This window comes from Pelophylax lessonae (assembly GCF_965119305.1).
Source record: "Pelophylax lessonae genome assembly, chromosome: 4".
NCBI classification, from domain to species: Eukaryota; Metazoa; Chordata; class Amphibia; order Anura; family Ranidae; genus Pelophylax; species Pelophylax lessonae.
Genome location: NC_138771.1, coordinates 332,149,786 through 332,173,228, shown reverse-complemented (window position 1 = coordinate 332,173,228; position 23,443 = coordinate 332,149,786). Strand labels below are relative to the sequence as shown.

General features: G+C 41.7%; 1 protein-coding gene across 1 annotated transcript in view; it reads left to right on the top strand.

The window, feature by feature from the left end:
- NEURL1B (neuralized E3 ubiquitin protein ligase 1B) overlaps positions 1–23,196 on the top strand; it is a 101,819-nt gene extending 78,623 nt beyond the window's left edge. The window contains exons 3-5 of the mRNA XM_082255916.1: positions 11,849–12,553; positions 20,725–20,844; positions 22,387–23,196. Of these exons, the coding sequence (XP_082112042.1) occupies positions 11,849–12,553; positions 20,725–20,844; positions 22,387–22,628 (1,067 nt within the window). The 3' untranslated portion in view covers positions 22,629–23,196. The remainder of the gene's footprint in view (positions 1–11,848; positions 12,554–20,724; positions 20,845–22,386) is intronic.
- Positions 23,197–23,443: the final 247 nt, after the last annotated feature.

Genomic DNA, 23,443 nt, shown 5'->3' with positions numbered 1-23,443 from the left:
CTATTGATGGTTGATAAAATAATCGGTACTATTTTAAGACACCCTGAATCAGCTTCTTTGGCTAGGACCAGGGACTGAATTGTTTTTTAGTCTTCAGTGATGGGGGATGTATAGCGTAAAGTTAATTAGTCTTTTATCTCGTGGGATGTGCTCTCAGCACAGTCCTGCTGTATATTGAGTTGCTCACTTGTAGCCATCAATGGTCCTGCATACTGTATATCTTGTATGTCCCATAAGAGACTCTTTAGGGCCTCTTACTCTGCATTCCTCTGTTATCGGACGGGGTTTTTAGAAAGTCCATCACTTGACCCTGCAAGAGAAACTCCAGCTACCATTGTTATCACTATACACAGGAGTGTTCCAATTCGCTTTTTAAGATCTTGGAAACTTAGAACCATTAAAATAACAGATCAACAAATTACCTCATTTAGACAAGTGGCTGATGCAGTTCAGCTTTGATCTGGGTATGTTGGACAGCATGCGTGCGGCATTCTGCTTGAATTGAAGCAGTGCAAAAGCAGTGATAGATTACAAAGTGCAGTAAAACATAATAAATTAAATGACCATACTATTGTCAATTCAGTGAAGTTCTCATTTATGACCCGTAGCTGCCAGTTAAAAAGTCTTTCTTAGCTTATCTTGCTGCCGGAAACTGAAATGTAACTAGACTATGCACTGCCTTATTGAAAAGGACAGTAGATTGGACAGACTTTTTAAAGCTGATTTAAGTGGAACCCCAGCCAAAATGTTACATTTTGGATAGAATGAGGGAGGGTTAGAACCTCTCAGATTTTTTTTTTTTTATTGCCGTTTTTGTAAACCCATTTTTGTCCATTTCTACTGGTGGAACTATACACCACAAACCAAAAATGCAATGTAATTCATTTTTAATATTCAACGTAAACTCCCCCATTCAGCCATGTCTCCATGCTTTATTTTGTTGAGAAAACACTCCCCTAGCATTTCTAGCTTTGGCCATATTTAGTAAAGGCAGATGTTTCATGTAGAATTTACTTCCTGGAATTCACCCGCCCTTCGCTCAGGCATGCCAGCAGGAGAGGGTGTGCTAAGCTGAGAAAGCTACGGGAGACTCCTGGGATATATGACATCATTTGCTTAGGGATAAAAAACAGGAAGTAACTGAATAAATGTAAAAAAAAAAAGTTGAAAACAAGAAAATATAATATACTTTCTTATCTATTTACTAATGCTAGCAGCATAAGGATTAAAAATAGTCAGTGTTGATTGTGGGAGTGAAGTTCCGCTTTACGATGGTTATCAGCAGGAATTGGCTGAATTCTGATAAGTGCACGGCCATCCCTGCTCGCCACAAGTTGATCATTATCGCCTTCTGATGAAGAGAGATGCTGGAAAACTTTTTTTTTTTTCTCAATCACTTAAAAATGTTACTCTGCAACACACTAGTACCCTAGTTATCGGTAAGTAGTTCTGTTGTGTTTAGTATTTACTGACTATAGCTGCCATCATATACTGCCTACATTCTTAATGATTTGTTCAATGATGACATTGAATTTTAGCATATGCAATGATGTATTTTCTAAATTCTCTGTAGAAAAAATGGCAACCAATAGCACTACTCCAGGTTACTATCGTTGGCCAAGAAGCCTCCTGAAATGATGTAATCAATCCTTGCCCATTGGCCAATATTTTCTCTGTAGCTTGCATTCAGTTGCCTGTTCAGCTGTTCCTATAATGAAGTGAAGCATAGCTGTGGCTGAACTGTAATGTGTGGGCTGTTTGAAGACCCTCACATAGTTCACAGGCCACTTCGGCATCCGATCAGCTGTACAATTGTTCGCTCCTTTTTTAAATAGGCAGCAGTTTTTCTTCTTAAAGTGGTCCTTCTATATAATAAAAATTAGCTTTCTCTCATCTGCCTCTAATTGCAGATCTACTTTTAAGCATTGGGAAAGTAAATACCCTTGTCTTTAAATACCACCACTTTCTGATTTCTTGCCTGGAAGAGGAGGAAGTAAGTTTGACCACTCGCGGTCTTTTGGGATGCCCCCCGACGCGCATCCCAGGGGGCCACTAGCACATGTACAGATATGCCACAAGTCTCCACTAGGTCCCATATACCTGGCAGAGCCCTTCAGCATGTCTGCTGATGTACAGTATCCCACACATATGCAGACATTCCGGAGGTTTCTGGCAGTTATATGGGTCCAGGCGAATACCTGCAGTATTTTTGGTATTTGGGACCTCCCAGAGACCCATGTCTGTGTATGCGCAAAATCTTCCGAAGCAGGAGTTTCAAAATGGTGGCAACATTTCTCCAAAAATTTGAGGGACACTTTTTTTATCAGAAAGCTAGTGTAGGCGGAGCAGTAAGTTAATAAGTGGCGCGGCATTCATTTTGTGGGCGTAGCCAATGTTTACAAAAAATTGTGTCGCACGTTGGCGAAAATCAGCGTGGTTTAAATTCTGCTAAATATTGGGCATGGCTTAAAGGGGATGTAGTTAAATAGTCTGTTTACATCCACCTGTCCATAGCTATACATGAACCTTCCCATCAGGTCCACCTGAAAAACTGACAGACCTGATGTTGAGAGGATTAGACCCGCTGTGTGAAAAGCGACCCAGGCTCCGTTCACATTTAGGCATTGCTATTTTTCTGGTGTTTTTTGCAGCATTTATGTGCAGGCGTTTTGAGTTGACAAGTGACCAATGAAAAGCAATAAAACGCCTGTAATCTGCCAAAAAAGAAGCTCATGTACTTTTTTGAGCGAAGGGTGTTTTGCTTAAGGTGACAGAATGCTCAGATGTGAACAGGGGACATTGAAATTAATGGGATTTGTCTTTTTTGGCGTTTTTAGCGCTGAGGCTTAGAGCAGAAAATCGCTCAAATGCCTAGATGTGAATGGAGCATTAGTGATGGTGTAAAACTGCCCAATTTCTCAGTCAGGATGGTGATTCATGAAAAAAGGAGATACCATCTTTGTCAGCTAACAGCTATCTAAAAGTCTAAAAGATAGAAGTAAAAGAGTGCTGTTAACTGACATGTAGCACTCGGCACACCCAGACTCTGGGAAATTGGCATGTGCAGGTTGAAACCCAATTTCTCACAGTCCTGTGACTGCTGGGAAAAAAAAAAAAACCTTTTTAAAACCCCCCTTTACCATCAGAGCCCTTCTTTACCATCACAGCAGTTTCATCAGTGCAGTCTCAGAGAAAAACCTACCTTGTCCTGGCCACGCCAGCTGAGCTCCGCTCACCATGCTTGAGCTCATCAGTGCTGCCGGCTCCCGCGCTGACATCGGCTGCCTCTCGATTTTCTTCTGCTCACGAGGATATTCCGCCACACCCCCGCTCCTTAATATTGATCAATCAGAGTAGGTGAGGGGGAGGATCATCTGGTGTCCAAAAGTCCAGATGTCCGTGACAGAGCTTGATTTCTGGGATTTTTGCCTGGGACAGGCTCATACCGGGACATCAGTCTGATTTCTGGGAACGTCCCGGGAAAATCGGAACTGTTGGCAACTATGCCTTAGTAGAGCGGTGCAAGTAGAACTTTGGCTGCATTGAAGACCATGCTGGACTCCAGGGACTAGTAAGTATGTTGAAATCAAGTTTTACGTTGGTAGGATGAAGTTCCTCTTTAAATATCACACTATGACAAACATAACATTTACTCGTTGTATCTAAGGAACCAGTCATTTTAGCTTTATATTAAGGTGAACATACCATGAAGCTGTTGTACATTTTTATAGCCTTGTGACCTTTTTAAAGGTATTTGGAATGACGATAAATAATTTTTGTTGTCTATATTGCTTCTGTTCTTCACTAGACCGACACTTTAAACAGTTCTCAAAATGTCACATGAAGCACGAAGCCTGTGGCCTTTTTTTTTTTTTTTTTTTTTTTTTTCTTTTTTATTGTACTTTCCATAGTTTGTCTATGGCTTGCTGAGTTATAGTCATGGAAAACCATTGCGTCTGGAGATTTACAGTTTTAAATTTCACCGACGTTCACGCAAAGGGGCTGAAAATAGACCTGCTGATTCTATCTATATGACTTCTCACTGAAGTGTGGCATTGTCTTAAGGGATCAGGTGAAAAAGCTTAATTGCACACCTCCTCCTGGTGCCTTTATTGTTGTGTGCTGACAGTTTGGACCTTCCAGAGACTGGTAGTACCATCATTAAGATAACAGAAGGCATTCCTAGTCTCCAATCGTGTTTTCTGCACCAGTATTAGCTCATCTGGATTGCCTCTTATGGTAATATGTCACGGGCCGCCTCCTGTCTGCAGGTTGACGTTTGTGGCCATACGGTGCTCTGTGATAAATGACCATTGACCTGTGACATGAAATGTTAAGCAGCACCCAGTACATGGCTGCTGCAGAGTAATTCAATCAGTATATTTGACATGTGAATTCAGCGTTTTCTTCTAGACAAATATGTATTGACCTTCTATGGGGCTTACTGCTGTAATGTGCAGGAGTAAAATATATATTACTATCTCTCATTTTGAAATTATATACTAATAGAAATAGAGCATAGCAATGGGTATAAAAAAAATCATTTTTTTATGCTGTTGTCTATTTGGAAATATGCAAAATAACAAACCTATCTACATTTTATCATCAACACATTCACCAATGCACTTTAAAGAAGAACTAAAAACCACCATTTAGTAAAGATATGTTTTTATTAAAATTGTTACATGCAGCTAGGATAAGCATATAAAGCCCCACTCTGGGATAAATTTCCCCCAAGTGAATGAGCGATCATTTACAGGCTAAGGAGGCCACTGTTCTGTTTAAACAGGACTGACAAACTTCCATCTATACAGTATTACTCTGATACTGTGGCCTTTATGGCTGGTGCCTAAACTGCCATTTTGCCAGTCCAGGCCTGACACGTGGGTTAGCAGTGGATCCAGATGCACCAACATTCACTTTTGTATTGCAGGAATGCGCACATTTTTTTTTTGTTAAAGGGTAGCATGTTAACAGGCATTACATTATGGTAGCCCAATCATTTTGCCATAACATACCCCAACGAGGCCAAAACTGCTACAATAAATTAACAAGAGGGCGCACCAGCCTAGTGCATTATCCCATAAGGCTTCATTCACATGTCAGCGTATCGATCGCGGGCAGAATCACTGCGATTCTGCCCGCGATCCGGAAATCATTGCAAATTGCGGGACGCCTGTGCGTTGCCCGTGATTTGCAATAGCACCCCAAACGCTGTGCGATGTTGCCGCATGACGCCCAAAAAAGGTACAAGAGCTTCTTTGGGGCGTCATGCGTCCCGCAATTTTTTTTGCGCGATGTTACCGCGTTTCGGCAGGCGCAAATCGCGGCAACATTCTGCCCGCGATCGATACGCTGACATGTGAATGAAGCCTTATATTTAAAGTAATGTTTTCCACCATATTTCATGTAAACACTCGCCTATACCCACTGAAGTGAACAGCCTCAGATGATACACAGAGATGAAACAAGTCTCCCTACATAAGTTTTGCATGTATATCTGCTGTCTTCAGCTTTCTATACTGTGTAGAAAATGAACATTGTATTTGAATTTTTTCTTCCTGTTCCTGTTTATATATCTCTATGCACCCACCCCGACACAAATTTCCAGCTGCTTTTATCTTGTGTGTTGGAGAGCTTGTCAGAAGTTATTATGCTGGTAACAATAACAGAGGAGCAGAGCAGCAGAAAGACACAGGAATTAGGACTTTGGAGAAAGATAAGTAAACACTACAGATATGTGCCCAGGTCAAATTTAATGAATGTGGTTTACATCCACTTTAACTAGAAATATTCATAATAAATTATGATCACAAATATATGGATTAACAGCTAATCTGTAGCTCTATAGTCTTAGATGCAACAGACTGCAGAGTATAGGAGGACCTCACCAGGGTGACGCCTTTTGAAGCCAATATCTTCTTCCTCAGGGGCTCTAAGGAACAAGGTGTTGCCTTCAAAATGCGTCCGCTAGTAAAGTCCCCCTGTACTCTGAAGTCTGTTGCACCTAAGACTATAGAGCTACGGATGAGTATTGATATGATATTTTAATCCATAGTTATGCGAGTATAATTTATGATAAATATTTCTTATTCTATTTCGAGGGATATTGTACTAAGCTAGTGCGCCCTCTTTTGTTTGTTTTTTTTGTTTGCGACGCACTTGTGCACTGAATCTGGTGCCTGCGCGGGTCAGAGGCCCCTCCACACTCCACTGTATACCCTGACACTCGGGAAGTGAATTGCTAGCCGGGGGGACATCCTGCGGACATCACAGGGTACAGCGGGAAATGCCAGGTCTTGGTGGGGCCCCCCACAATGGTGGAACCCCAGGGCCCAGTTGCAAGTGTGACTGCTGCGGCCCTGGTAGTTCCGTCACCGGTTTTAGTAAATCGAAATGAAAATTGTATAATGTATGGCCAGACTTAGCCATATTGCAGTCGGACAACTAGCATTTTGAGAAAGAAGTATTTCCTTTGACAGGTGTACTTTACTTTAAAGAGAACCCGTGGTGGTAAAAATGAAGGAACTGCTATTGCGACAGTGCAAGCTCCAGGCCAGATACTTGCTTCACTGCCCAGTGAATCCCTTACATGGAGCAAGTATGCAGAATGGCAGTTAAGACTTTTTTTTGGCATAATGCTTGTTCCAGCTCAGTGATTTAGTAGTAAGTGAAGCCAGTGTCAGAATGAGAGCTCTGGAGCTTGCACCAATAAAAACAAGTCAGCCATGGTAGCTCCCATATTTCTTTTCTTGCAGGTTTAGGGAAGGTTAACAAAAGTGCGTTGTATTTAAAAGACGACATTGATAAAGAACAGAGCTTTGCGCACCAAAGTTCACAGGATTTCGGTGATCTTTCACAGGATATAAAACACAGCACGACAGCTAGTGTGACATCCCTGTTTATTCACACAGAAGATTTTCTGCATACACTCACTCTTCGGGATGGAGCAGAGCATTTTATTAGCGGCACACTGTAATCTTATACACTTTGTTGCTTTGTGACATTATTCGTTTGGTATTTGGTTATGAAGTAGCTGATCTTGAACATTTTCCTTTCTCTGAATTCTAAAATGAGAAGACTTCTGTAAACACTAAGCAATGCCTTGTCTTTAAAAGGCTTTAGAGTGAACCTACTGTTAAAATTCACGCTTCACATGAACCAGTAGGACATGTCTGTATTTCACAAACCATCATTTTATTATAGTTTTTATTTTTCAAAGTCTATCTTTCTCGTCATGATTTCAAAAAATAAATAAAAAAGTGCTACTAAATGGTCTATCACATGGTGAGTGGTAACTAGGGACATTATAGTGTTTTATACCATTAGATACTACAAAGAGACTGCTGTGTATGGCATGAGACGCAAGATAATATGATTATTTATTTTTTTTTTTTTTCTTATTTGGAAATTCTTTATTGGTTTTAAAGAATTAAGTGGTACAAAACCGAGCCTCTGGGCATTCCCTGGCCTAAACAACAAAACAAACATTTCTAATTCGCTCCATTTAGCTCAGTTAGAAGAAGTACACAGTTAACGAGGAAGTAAGGTGCTTTTTTTTTTTTTTTTTTCCCTGACCTGCAAAGTAAAGGCATAATGTGCTAGTATGTATAGCATACTAGCACATTATGTGAAACCTTACCTGCAAACAAAGCCCTCGTTGTCACCACTGGAGGCCACATCCATCTTCCTTCCAGGTCCGTGGACTCCGGCTGTGTGACTGGCTGGAGTTGCGTGACGTAACTCTCGCACATCCATGCGGGAGCTGCCGGTCACGGCACGGGGCTCTGAAAAAATGGGACGGGTGGCCCTTTCTTCAGAGCGCATGCGCCGCTGACATCATCGGCATAATATGCAGTAATGCGGTACAAGTTTAGGAGATATTTACAGTACCTATAGGTAAGCCTTATTACAATCAGTGGAAATTTAGTTCACCTAAAGAAATAAGTTTTGAAATAAAGAAAAATGGAAGGGCCTCTGTATTATCCCCAAAATGGTTCAGCACATTACAATCAATGAATATGTCACATTTATTTCCCCAGATAACCACTGAGATTTCTCAGATCACCTTTGTCCTGAAATCATACAGGAGGCAATCACCCAATAACTATAATATCAAATACTATGTGGCCATGGATGGAGAATCTATCCAGAAGTCCCACACCTTGCTGAACTTTTGAGAACATCCACGAGATTCAGAAGTTGTTTAAAAAAGGGGGATTACCTTATTTACCTGGATTTTCCAAAATTGTAAGCTAGGGGCCTCCTTAAACTTCCACTTTCGAGGTAATGGCCTTACGGGCATAAAAAAGCAGCAGACTGACAAGGGTCCTAAGAGCCCGACGGGGGATCAATGTGCCCACCAGCCTAAGCAAACGTGCATCAACACTCACAACGGTGGTGAGCTGCGTGACGAAACCAGCAACCTCAAACCAAAAAGTTTTAATATTTGGGCAGGTCCAGAAAATGTGGTGAAAATCTGCATGGTCACCCACATATGTCCAACGATGATCATTTTTTAAATATATTTTTAGGTCCTATAAGAATTGTCTGCACCCTGAATTGTGACTAAGTTTTTAGGGAGATGGGAATTAACCATTGAATGTGTAAAAAAAATTCCAGGCATTTTATGAACATCCGTTTTACTTTAAATATCTTAAAAATAATGTAATGTTTATATTTTTAGTAACATATATATATATATATATATATATATATATATATATATATATATATATATATATATATATATATATACACACAATTAAAAAAAATGTAGCAAATATGAAATAATCTTTGACAGCCAGCAGGCAGGGCCCTATGCTCCTTTTACATATTGATCTGTCTATTCTTAACTAGTCTGATGTTAAAAGTCCCTTATTTACAGAACTCTGTAGCATAAAACAGGGGTCTCCAAGCCTTTCAGTGAGAGGGCCACATCGAATATTTTACATATACATATCTCCCGAATTTTTGAGATGGGAATGAGGGACACCTATTACAAAACCATTTTTGAAAGACGAATAGTGCATTTTATATACAACTATATAGATCAGACCAAAATCAGGGACAAATAAGGAAGAAAGGGGAAAGAGGGACTTTGTTTCAAATCGGGTACAGTTGGGAGCTATGCATATATTCGCAGGCCAAGAACAAAATCCCCATCAGAGTCCCCCCTTACATCACGGTCCCTATTGGAGTCCCTCTTTACATCAGAGGAGGAGACCATAGGCAGCCTCTTCTGACCTTAATCCTCACTTATTGGACATTGAGAATACACTCACTGACCCTAGCTGGGGGCCAGATGTGGCCTGTGGGCCGTAGTTTGGGGACACCTGACTTAACGCCTAACTGAAGTTTCAGCAACAGACTCCTAAGTTGAGGCTGCATAGAAAATATTTTTTTTAAATGTCTCCCTGTTGTAGTTCTAATTCATTCCCAACATTGGAGATAGAATGAAAAAAAAAAAAAACAGTTGGGTGTTTCCATCAATGCAAAACCACAGAGAAACGAAAATTTTATGCAAATGTTTATTCCTATCTAAAACATTTCTTTTTCTTTTTCACGGAAACTCAATATTGTCTCTTTTTCCATCAAACAAAAAATATGACACTATGGAGTTATACGGTACCAAATATATATAGGATCAAAATTGTGTATGCATTCAAAATGACGAAAGCTTGATGCCCAGATTTGTATGTAGGAGATGCATAAAAAATAAATAGAAAAAAGCTTTACAGCTCATTACTTTAGGGTTAAACCTAAATGAAGTTCCTGTAACTATTGTTCTCTAGCTTGTGCGGGGACACCTAGAAGTCGATTTAGAAAACATTAGTTAGACGAATGTCACACAGGTTCGTACAGGCTGCCTGAATTTTGCCCTTAATTTTTGTAATGGATTAATTTATATGATGGTCTGCTCCATCTAGTGGCTGAAATGTATAGTTTTCTGAAATACCTGAAAGAGAAAATATACTACATTTTGGCCATTAGATGGCGCTGACGATCCTAGGAATTTATTATGGGCAAATTATTGCAGCTTGCATAGATGTGTATGACATTTGTCCGACAAATGTTTTATATGTTTTTGAAGATCCCTTTAAGAACCAAAATATTCATGCGTTTCATAGAATGATTTGGTTGTGAGAAATGGTGTTGAAGCAGAACCCCCCCCCCCCTCTTAATAAAAACAACAACAGCAATTAAATTGTAATTTAAAGTTCAATACAATTGGCAATAGTTACTTGCCTGTTCTGTGAACCCTGCCAATGGAAAACCCACGCCGCCATTATAAAAAAAAAAAATGTAATTAGCAGCCAGCTCCTTCATTCTTATTTTGTGCTCACCCACTGATGACGTCTTGGCTGATCGTGCTGTACTAGATTTAGCACAATTGCTGCTCATAGGACATAATACAGAGCGTGCAGCGGGCTAGGTTTGGCCCTGCTTGTTATTGTTCAATGACAGTCTGCTCCAGATCTAGTGTGGCGCATGCTCAAGATCTCCCTAGATGGCACTGGTGATGTAGCCTTCTCAGGCAGCACCTGTGAGGTACTGTCTACATCACCAGTGCCACAGAATAATGGCCTGTACACACGATCTGAAAATCGGATGAAAAATACCACTTTATAATCGAAATTGATCTTTAGTACAGAGCTTTCGAGAGCCGATCACGGCAGTCCATTCATCGGACAAACTTGAAAATGTTTCTCGTACGATACCAGATCGTACAATTTTCGTTTTAATTAGTGGTTTTGATTGAAAATACAATACAAATACACTACAACACATGATATCACATCCAAATTTTTATTCTGACATACGAGAATTTTCGTAACTACTAAAATCTTCATTTTTGATATATGACTTGCATGCAAAGAAAAACAGACGATCTGTCTGGGGGGGCTCCGTCAGGAAAGGCTGTATGGGGCCCCATGATTTCTAACAGCAGCCCCGATCAGCATGCAGAGTTCAATGCACAATGCGTTGTTGATTAATATTTCATATTTCCACTCCAATTCTTTCTAAATATTCAACTGGTGTAGCTACAGGCTGGAAAGAAGGTTTCACAACCTTATCGTGTGACAGGAGGCAGCTGCATTGCATCTGCCACCCACACATTTATCACAATAGAATGGATGGGAGTTTGTATTGTGTTTTCTGTCCCTGGCTGCGACGACAAGCACTCTAAGCCAGAAGTAGGCAAATAGCAGCTCTCCAGCTGGTGCTCAGCTTTCAGCATATAATGCCCCTCAGAATCTAGAAGTCAGCTACAAATGGAAAGTCACAGGTTGCAGGCCAAGCATGCCAGGAATATGTGTTCCTGCATGATAGCCTGCAGCATCAAGTTGAGGCCTGAGCGAATATCGAAATCTATTTTGTGTTTACATGTAACAGAAGCTGGCATTTTGCCTTTCCAAAAATAAATACAATTTCCTAACATGAGGCAGTCCTTAAATAATAATTATATTCTACCCAGTCCTGGTGATTTGCTCCAGCTGCATTTTCGTGAATGTCGTCATTCAACATGGCTTCCTTGGCAGACCGTTTTAAGTGATGCAGTTAAAAAAAAAGAAATATTTCTAAAGAGTTTGTTTAGAGGATGGAGAATTCTCAAAGATAAGATAGATATTATCAAACTTTTCAGGTTTTATTTTACCTAATAGAAAAACAAATAATAATAGTTATTGCTGTTCTATTTATCTGTTTCATCTCTTCCAATAGCCGCTTCCGATACAGGGAAATGTATATATTCCAGCCAGTGTTCCTCTTAGTCATTTAGAACATAATCTTATATTTTGAAACTGATTTGTCCCTAACGATTATTCTGTTCCATTTGCCCCCACAGATAGCACATTTGCAGAGACCATGCCTCCAGGACGTCTGAGCAGTCCCCGACTGAGCACCTGTCTGCCCCAAAGTAGCCATGACTCTGCCAACTTCAACAATAATGAACTGGAGAATAATCAGGTGGTGGCCAAGATTGCCAACTTAAACTTAAGCAGGATGCCTCCGCAAACGGACAACCATGCCATCCCTTGTTGTCAAAACAGGCGGCAGCGTTCACAGGCCATGCCCACCATATTGGACACTGAGCTTCATTTTCATATGACCCGTGGTGCTGACATCACCCTGTCACCAGACCGAACAGTGGCATATACTAACTGGCAGGAGAGCCACAGGACGATAGTGTTCACTGAGCGGCCAGTGCACATTGGCGAGACCCTGTTCGTGGAGACAGGTCAGCTGCCACTGCCTTATTATGGCTCGTTATCATTTGGCATCACTTCCTGCGATCCAAGCACATTACGGACATATGATCTGCCCTCTAACCCAGAGTACCTATTGGACAGAAAGGAGTACTGGGTTGTACACCAAGGCTTGTTCACAATGGGCAATGGGGATATCCATAGCTTTTCATTTACGCCCATCGGGGAGGTCCACCATGGCATCAACGGAAACAGTCGGGGCATGCTCATGTGTGTGGACTCCTCACAGCCACTTTGGGTATTCTTTTCTATCCATGGGATTGTCAATCAGCTGAGAATTATGGGTGAGTAGATATCTCTACATGTTAGCCTGCTGATGTATGGTTTTCCTCAGGTACCCCTTGACTTGACAATTCCTGCTTTTTGGATCTCAATTATTGAAAATAAAAGTATAGGCACTTTTAGTATGATTTTAGTTGGTTGAAAAACGAATGTCAATTGCAATGGTGGACAAAGTGGAGAGCCCCTGTGCAGAATTAAAACTGTACCTCTGGCAAATAGCTTAATATAGTTTAAATTATAGGTTTAATTTTACCTGCCAAAGTATTTTTAATTCTGCACAGAAAAACATTTGATTTAGGCATCTGCCAAACTGCACAGACAGGTGTCACTGGTATTGCTCATATCCTAGATTGGCATTTCAGCTTCTGAAATCCACTTTTTTTTTTTTTTTTTCCTCCAACCCGCTCACTGTGCAGTGGATTTGATTTCTTATCTCTATCCTCTGAGCAAGGAGGGGATCCAGGAAGATGTAAACAAGCAGAGATTTTTTGGAGTTGTAGGACCTGGAAGGTTGTCACCTTCCCAGTCCTACATTCTACCTAGGAATACATGGGGAGAAAAATCAACTTGGCCAGGAGACCACATTGTTAGGCATAAAGCTGTGATTTCAACAGTCCTCCAGAGTTCCAGAGAATGTGGTGGCTGAATTATTAAGCACGGGTATGGGCTTGCTGTCCATGCTGCTGCATTTCCTCTACACACACACACCTATGTCGGGTCTTTCCTATCCAGGAGTGCTTTCTGTAGCACTATGCAGTAAAAAATTCACACTGCAGGCTCCATACTGCGGTCTGCATTTTTTTATTAATAAAAGTTAAACTCTCCCTCCTCATTGGCTGAGACAGCAGCAGGCGCCATTTGCTTTCGCTGCCATCATTCAAAGTCAGTGAGCCAATGAGGGGAGAGAGGGGCAGGGCCAAGCCACGGCTCCATGTCTGAATGAACACAGGGAGCTGTGGCTCGGCTCGGGTGCCCCCATAGCAAGCTGCTTCCTGTGGGGGCAGGAGGTAGTGGCCAGGAGAGCGAGCGAGGGACCCGAGAAGAGGGGGATCTGGGCTGCTCTGTTCAAAACCATTACACAGAGCAGGTAAATATAACATGTTTGTTATTTTTAAACAAAAAAACATTATATACCTGTGTATATATATATGTGTATGTGTGTGTGTATATATATATATATATATATATATATATATATATATATATATATATATATATATATATATTATAGTGATATTACAGTATTTAACTCTAATACTTTCTGTTAGAGGTGCCTACATTCATTTTTCATGGTCCCACTGCATGTAGGAATATAGCCACCCTCTCCTGCTTGCCCCTGGGATGGACTAGGGACTATAGGATGTGTAGTGTGCATAAAGCATGTAGGAATGTAGCCACCCTCTCCTGCTCGCCCCTGGGATGGACTAGGGACTATAGGATGTGTAGTGTGCATAAAGCAGTGCACATGACCACAACTGACAATAGCCACAACCACGGTAGATGAAATAATTTACAATAAATCGCACTTGTCGCATTATTCATCACTAATTCCTAAATCAACTAGTGTAGTGAAAAAGGATAACTTGAACAATGTGCTACACAATCAAAAAAACAAAAATGCAAACAAATTCATATTAATATAACTGCAAAATTCAAAGTCACAAAAAGATCTTCCCAGGTGAATAAAGTACTGGGGCTTTTTAAAAATGTAGAATTTGGTGCTTTATTCCACTTGTGCATTTAGTGCCCCACGTGCAGGGCCGGTGCTTCCACTAGGCAAGCTAGGCAGCAGCCTAGGGCGCATTGCAACCTAGGGGCGCAGCCATGAGTTGGCACTCTCTGTCCATCGTGAATGATCCTTGTGAGCTGAGGGGAGGGGGCGGCAGTGGAGGAGGAAGAATGGACAGAGGAAGATGCCAGGTGTCTGGGGCAGTGGCTGAACTACCAGGCCCTGGCTTTCCACCACTGTTGGGGGGGGGGGGGGGCAAGAGGCAGGAAGGGAGCCCACAGGAGTGCTGCCTGCATGATGATCCTCTTTGGCTGGAGCTGAATGGTGTAAACCCTGGGCAGAAAGTGCTTCTCTGCACTGAGCTGGTGGGCAGCCGTTCATTTCCCTGGGTCGGTATTAAGCAGGGAGCGGAGGAGAGCTGAACCTGACCCCAAGCTTGGCCCTGGAGGGTGGCACCTTTACTGGAGCAGAAATGACGAGGCACCGAAATGGTCTGAGGAGGTATGGGATTAGGGACATGCTGAGTTCTCGGACTGCTGCTTCTCCCTTCACCAGGAGCCGGTTGGAGCTGTGGTGAGCACTGTGGTCCAGAAGAGGAGCATCCTAGAAGAAGGAATCAGCAGGATCATGGTGAAGGAGGGCAGAGTGCGGGCCACTCTCTTCATACCGCCCAGTGAGTGTCCCCAGAACAGGGAATCAGGGTCCCTAGGTGTGACATGGAGGTTCCCTGGTTTGAAAGGGAATCGGGGTCACCACGTGTGCCATGGGGGATAGGGGTCACCGGGTGTAACAGGGTTTTGGGGGCACCAGGTGTGCAATGAGGAATTGGGGTCCCTGGGTGTGCCATGGGGGACTGAGGTCCCCAGGTGTGACATGGAGGAACATCAGGGTCCCCAGGTGTGACATGGGAAAAACATCAGGGTCTCTGGGTATGACATGGAGGAACATCAAGTGCCCCTGGTGTGACATGGAGGATAATCGGGGTCTCTTGGTGTGGCATAGAGGGACATTAGGGTCCCCAGGTGTGACATGGAGGAATATGGGGGTCACTGGGTATGACAGCATAACCTAGAGGAGCCATCAGATCAGGGTCACTGGGTATGACATAGAGGAGTTTTTAACCCCTTCCCATTTTATTTTTTTGCGGGGCGGGGGTGCAAGTAGCTGGTATTGCCTAGGGCGTAAAATAGTCTAGCACCGGCCCTGCCCACGTGGATTTGCATTCACCAAATGGATATGACCACCTATCGCTAGTGTGATCAGTTGCACTTGTTGGGTATGTCCCCTTTAAATTCCAACTCCTCTTTAATTCGCTCAGCTCAACTTTGTATCCCAGTAATACTAGTCAGAGGTAAATGATGAGAGGAAGAGAAAACTGCTCTGTACGTGTGTTAAATAAAAGGTTTTAAATACACTCACTTGTTAAAATGCCATTGTGTACAGCATATGTTTGTGTGCATAGGATGGCGGCCGTACTCTTTCTGTGCTCAGAAGTACGGCTCAGGTCCTCATGGTAGTAAGATATATCGGCAGCCATATAGGAACACTACATTCACGTTTACATGGACTTTTCCTGTTTTGTTTATGATTGGTTGATGGTTCTTTCCAATTATTTGAGGATTGCTTTTGTCACCACTCTAGTTGTGAGGCATCTTTCTCAGGTACCCTTTGTTTCTCCTTTACACTGTCTGAAGAGGATCCTACCAGAAATTTCACCTCCATAAACTCCAATCATAAGCAGTAATCTCACACTAGTATCAGGACAATGATTGTCTTGCCTGCTACTGCTTAATATTTATTTTTTAGGTGACATTTCTGGTGGTTTCCTCTTTATACAATGTGGGGGAGAAATATAAAGAGTACCTGAGAAAGAAGTCTCACTATTGGAGTGGTGACAAAAGCAATCATCAAATCAAAAATCAAATTATTCTACCTATCCCACCGCACCTTCAGTGTCACTTACAACTCTACTTCCTCCTCACCTCTTTCTTTCATTGTAGGGGTCCCCCAAGGTTCGGTTATTGGACCTCTCCTATTCTCAATTGACACCTCCTCCCTGGGTCAGTTGTTTGCCTCCCATGGCTTTCAATTCCATTTTTATGCCGCTGACACCAAAGTCTCTCTTCTACCCCTCAGCTCACTTCTCACGCATCACCAACTTATTAACAGACATATCAGCCTGGATGTCACACCACTTCCTCAAACTCAATCTATCCAAAACTGAGTTTATAAAATTTCCTTCCACGTGTGCCTCTTCCCCTGATTTCCTTGCCAAGATCAACGGCTCAACTATCAACCTGCCCCCCCATGCCAAAGTTCTAGGTGTAATCGTGGACTCTGAACTATCCTTTCGGCCCCACATCTATTCTTATTCCAAAGCTTGCCGCCTCAACCTCTGCAACATCTCCAAGATACGCCCCTTCCTAACCAATGACACCACAAAGCTTCTAATTCACTCCCTGGTCATCTCTCACCTCGACTACTGCAAATCCCTTCTAATTGGCTTACCTTTACATTGGCTATCCCCCCTTTAGTCCATCATGAATGCAGCTGCCGGGCTCATCCACCTTACAAACTGCTCAGTGTCTGCTACCCCTCTCTGCCGATCCCTCCACTGCCTTCCGCTCACCCAAGAAATAAATTCAAGATACTAAAAATAACTTACAAGGCCATCCACAACTCTGCCTCCAGCTATATCACTAACCTAGTCTCAAAATACCAACCAAATCGTTCTTTGTTCTTCTCAAGACCTCCTGCTCTCTAGTTCCCTTGTCCCCTCATTCCACGCTCGCCTTTAGGACTTCTCCAGAGCCTCTACCATACTCTGTAACTCTCTACCTCAGTCTGTCCACTTTCAGACGATCCCTGAAAACCCATCTCTTCAGAGAAGCCTATCTGGCCCCCACCAGAAAACTGTACATTTATTTTCTCCATCAGCCCATCCTCCACAGTTATTACCTTTTTGTATCTCTTGATTCTCCCTTTTAGATTGTAAGCTCTAGCGAGCAGGGCTCACTGATTCCTACTGTATTAAATTGTAATGTAATTGTACTGTCTACCCTCATGTTGTAAAACGCTGCATAAACTGTCAGCGCTAAATAAATCCTGTAAAATAATAATAATAATCAAATAATTGAAAAGAACGATCAACCAATCCTCAACAACAAAACAGGAAAAGTCCATGTAATCGTTAGTGGTCCCATACGACTGGTGATATATCTCACTGCCAAGGGCACTCGAGGCGCACTTTTGACCACAGGAGGAGGATGGCCGGCATCCTATACATACGAATATATGCTGTACACACCAGGTGCCAGGTCAAATCAGCACTTTAACAAGTGAGTGTATTTTAAACCTTATGTACTTAGTGGTCTTTCTGTCCTCATTTCCCTGAGTTGCATTACCGGACTACTAAGTTGCGCTGAGCGAATTCAAGAGGAGCTGAAATTTAAAGGTGACATGCCCCACAAGTGCAATTGACCGCACTAGCGGTATGTGATCATGTCCATTTGGTGAGTGCAAATCCAAGTGGAATAAAGCACCAAATTTTACATTTTTAAAAAGCACCAGCACTTTATTCCCCTAGAAAGATCTTTATGGGAATTTGCACTTCTATTCATATACATTTTTTTGAGGCGTGAGCTCTTACCCCATGGACATTTTGCTATAATTGTATTTATGGGATGGTTATGTCTGTGGATACATGTGATTAGAAGACACATACGTCTTAGTGGAATGGGCAGTACACAGCAGGAATTGGATTTCTGCCTGAGATGAACTTATTTTCCCAAGACCTAGATGCTGTTCCCGTGCTCCGTGTTTGGTCTAGCATCCTGCCTATTTCTATGTGTGGGATGTAGCATAGTGCGTTGGACAGATGTTGTCTCCTACAGGCGTGTAAAGGAAACTTGTGGTTTAGAGAGAGTGTGGGAACTGCCATGATATCAGTGCTGCTGTGTGTGTGTGTCTGTGTCCAGCATATTCCATGTAAGGAATACTCACAGACTAAATATGTTATATGGGAAATGATTCCCCCCCCCCCCCCCGACCCCTTTTTATAGGAAATGTGGAATAAAAGTTCTTTCTTTAGTACTAAAAAAATGTAATTTTTTAAACCTTTATATTAATTTGGATACATAAGTAATATTCTCTTTGGATATCATAAATACCACTTTCATCCAGCAGAAGCTTCCTCCAATTTCACAATCCCAGAACATACTGTGCACCAGGGTTTTATGGAACCCTAGGGTTCCTCCTGAGGTTGCTAGGGGTTCCTTGAGCAATAGACAATTTCTGCCTCTCAGATAAGTTTCCAGTGACACCTCTGTTCCTTTTAGGGGGTAATTCTTCCCAATGATGACCAGAGTAAGGAGCATTCTTCCCACTGACTGTCACACTAATGTGTCATGAGTTGTAGATTTTTCATTTTTAGCAGGGGTTCCCTGAGACCAGAAATGTATTTCAAGGGTTCATCTGTGTTGAAAAGGTTGAGGAAGGCTGCTGTACACCAATCAGCCATAATTTTACAGCCATTGACAGGTTAAGTGAATAACATTGATTATCCCGTTACAATGGCATCTGAAAGTCAGTAGGATATATTAGGTGGCAATTAAACATGTTATCCCTGAAGCTGATGTGTTCAAAGCATAAAAAATGGGCATTTCTGTTTGTGTCTGGGGCTCTGTAACAGCAGACCGGTCTGGGTGCCCATGCTGAGCTGTGTCCACAGCCAAAAGTGCCTACAATGGGCATGTAGGCATCAGAATTGGACCACAAAGCAATGAAAGAAGGTGGCCTGGTCTGATAAACCAGGTTTTCTTTTACAGCAAGTGAATGGCCGAGTGTGTGTGCGTCGCTTACCTGGGGAAGAGATGGCATCAGGATGCAGTATGGGAAGAGGGCAAGCCGGGGGAGGCAGTGGGATGCTTCAGGCAATGTTCTGTTGGGAAATCTTGATACTGACATTGTGCGTGCAATTGAGTTTGAGTGCCTGTTGCCTTTTTTCCAGCTCTTCCTTTGTCCTCCCCTGCATAAACAGGTCATTTCAATAGTTCTCTATCCTAAAAGTGAGCAATAGATGGCTGTTTTGAATGATCTCTTGCTGCAGAGGTACTTGGGTACTGCATCAGGTCTCCGTTCAAACCCAGCTTTATCCTATATTAAAGCTGAAGTTTAATCTGCTTACATTTTACCGTCACATGTTACACTTTCCTTTACCAACATGCTAACATACCTTATTTTAAACCTGTGACATCATTCCTGGGTCTCTGTGCTTTACTATGCAACACAATCAGACCATGGCTGGTGTGAGGCTGCACACGGCCTCGAAAAAATATCACAGAACTCCTCACGATAACCCTCAGTCCTGATGTAAGCAGTGGGCTGGTTCTTGAGAGGAGTTTTGTAAATATCAAAATGCCTTTATAAGTGGATGTTAGTCTGAAGGAGTGGGCATTCCTTGGCAGACTGTATTTACATGCACACTGACCTAAGTAATGCCCACTTGTGATGCTGAGCCTCCATGACTGAAATGCAGTAAATGAAAGAGTTAGGCCAGAGACAGTTGGGAAAGAATTGTTCAATGATGATGGATGTCCTCCATCCAGGAAAGGAGGCAGGCTCAATTTGACCTGCTGCAGCTTCCAATGCACACTGTGGGAAGATCAGTGTGCAGCGCAATCAGTGTAAGCTCTTTCAGTGCAGGAAAGGAGCCTGTACACTTGGACAAGATTAAAGGGTAGGCTAGAGTTTGGGGTTGAAAAGTTATATTGTGGGGCTGTTGACTATCTATCGTTCATAGTTCAACTGGGCTGTTGGCTGCACTTACCTCATTCTTCCATTTGGCTCTCAACAAGAATCATTTAACGGTTCTCAGGTCTCGTTCATTGGGCATACTTAAATGTACACCCATGCAAGAGCAGTGTTTGCCAGCATGGGATGCACAGTTGCTCCGTGCACCCCAGTTCAGGCAGTCCCATTCATGTCTGTTGGAACCCAACGGCTGCACGGACACAGATGCTTTTCCCAATATGACATCCGTGTGGGTGCAGGTGTGTGTCCCCAAATGTAGACAGTGTAATCCCAGGGGCACACACCCGCACATATGTCAAAATGAGAGTAGCAGCTGTGTCCATGCAGCCACTGCATCCTGCATGGCGATGCACAAATACCAAACATGTAAACACGGCCCTCACATTAGGGGTACGCCTAAGTACACCCATGTGAACGAGGCCGTAGGAAGGCATTTTTATTTTCAGAGTAATAGAAGCTTTATTTTTTTCTAAAATCTTCTAATCTAATATATGTAGTAGTTTTGAATATTTCTAATTTAAATAAACTTGGAGTTTCACATCTGTATTCTGACTTTGACTTGGCTGTCAAAAAATGTCTTCCGTTTTTGTTACTCAGTGGTGTGATGTTCGTATTTTGTCTTCTTATCACCAGGCACTGTACAGTCCAATGTTCTCTCCCCATCTGGTTCTCCTAGCGGCTCCCAGTATGACAGTGACTCAGATATGGCCTTCAGTGTGAACCGTTCCTCTTCAGCCTCAGAGTCGTCTTTGGGTATGTATGAAGTGGACATAGCGTCGATCACTTTTCAGCCACCATGTTTGCACTTTCCTTGTGTGTGTTACCAAAGCAGTGGTCCATCACAACATAGGTCAATAGTTACTGATGGTAAAACCAGAGGCTGTTTTGAGATTCATGTACTGAATTAGATGATAAAGTACTTTCATAAAATATTTGGGGGAAATTTTATAGCATTGCAGACCATAATATATTCAAGATAATTTGATGCTAAAGAGTACCTATAGTTATCTTCACTTATATAGCCCTAACATTTTCTGAATGAAATAGGATTTTTAAGGTGCTAACCAAAACCCCTATGTGAAAGATAAAATACACATTGTTTTTTTTTTTCAAAATAACATTAAAATGTCCAAAGTTTAAAATGTGCAAAATGCATCAAAAACATTAACAACACAATTACATATACTTGTTTGCTGTAGTCAATCCATCTCTACATGTTTCGTCATTAGATACGGCTTCTTCAGAAGATTTTTGTACTACAAGATCCCAAATTAAGATGAAACATAGAAAGTCAAGTTAAGTGCAAGAACATTGGTATTCATTACAGATAACCAATAAAAGAATATGATGAAAGGCATAGTAGTACAAAAAGCTCCCGAAGAAGCTGTATCTAATGATGAAACATGTAAAGATGGGTGGACTACAGCAAACAACTATGTTATATGTTAGTTTTATATATATAGATATATATATATATATATATATTATACTGTTACTGTGTGTGTGTGTGTATGTATGTGTGTGTATGTATGTATGTATGTATGTACGTATGCGTGTGTGTGTGTGTGTGTGTGTGTGTATATATATATAATATACATACATACATACATACATACATACATACATACATACATACATACATACATACATACATACATACATACGCATAATTTGATCATTTGTACCGTTTACATGCTTGATGCATTTTGCACATTTAAACTTTGGATGTTTTAATGTTATGTTGAATAAAAACAACTTGTATATGACATATAGTTTTTGTGTATTATATATATATATATATATATATATATATATATATATATATATATATATATATATTTTTTTTTTTTTTTTTATCTTTCTTTTTACTTGTATAGCCTCACTGGCCAATAAGAATGTGCAGGAGGTATATGAGCAGGCAAGCTTAAACATTATGGGTAGAAGCCAAAGCTCTGGCTGTCAGAACGGCCCGGCATTCAGCTGTAACAGTAGGGTATTAGCTTTTCAGCCTCTCCCTGTAGAAACACACTGGGGTTAATTTACTAAAACCAAAGAGTGCAAAATCTGGTGCAGCTCTGCATAGAAACCAATCAGCTTCCAGGTTTTATTGCCAAAGCTTAATTGAACAAGGGGAAGTTAGAAGCTGATTGGCTACCATGTACAGCTGCACCAGATTTTGTGCTCTCCAGTTTTAGTAGAACAACCCCACTGTTAGTAAATTGCACTTTTTTTGTTTTGTTATGGTGTACTGTATTAAAGTCAGACTCTGAAACATGGTTTCCTTTTATTTTACAGTGACTGCTCCTAGTTCCCCCCTAAGTCCTCCTGTGTCCCCTGTGTTTGCACCAGAACCTCAAGGGAGCAAAGATGGAGAATGCGCAGTTTGCTTTGACAATGAAGTTGAAACCGTCATTTACACTTGCGGCCACATGTGTCTGTGTAGTAGTTGTGGAATTAAGCTGAAGAGGCAGGTCAATGCCTGTTGCCCCATCTGCCGAAGGGTGATAAAAGATGTCATCAAAACGTACCGTCCTTAAATGAGTCTGACCGTTTTTTACGGGGGATGTTTGGTGTGTGGACTTATTTGAATATAGAGTGAAATCAGGGATTATCCCTTAAAGGAATCCATGCTTTATGTGTTGGCGCCGAGGTTAAACTTATGAAGGTGATGTAGCACAATATGTGCCAGTGTCCTTACTCATGGCCAGCTGATAAAGGGATACCTCCAGCACAAGGTTGTAAATCAATTGTTCAGGGTGCACTTACTGAGCCATCCAGCTCACCGACAACATGGCTGGAGAGGTGCCTTTACTCAGGGGTGTCACTACACTAGAATTTCACCGCCCAAGGCCCATTTTCAGCTAATAAATGTTTCAGTGCAAATAGTAGTAGTGCCTTCCAGTATCCTTAATCAGAGTCATTTGAAGGCAGATTTTCATCATGACATAGTACAGGGCTGATGTAGGAAAACTGGAGATATATCCCATAGCAGCCAATCACATTCACTACTGTGTTCAAAGTCAAAGGTAAATTCTGGTTGGTTGCCTATTTTTGGTAACTACCTTTTATGTTGCCTCCAGTTCCACAAAAAAGCCCCATATTTCAGCAAATGTTTTTTTCCCAGGGTTCAGTGCATTGATACTGGGGCACAGATATTATCATGGGCCTACCCTGTGTTACAATGGTACAAAAGAGTTCACAATGCTCAAAGCAGCCATAGGATGACTTTCTTACAATAACATGAAAACATATTGTTTTTACCACCCAGCAATATAACCTGTTCTCTTGCATTACTTTTAGTGAGGTGTAAAAGATATATGGTCAGAGCAACACAAAGAAATGTACAGCTGTT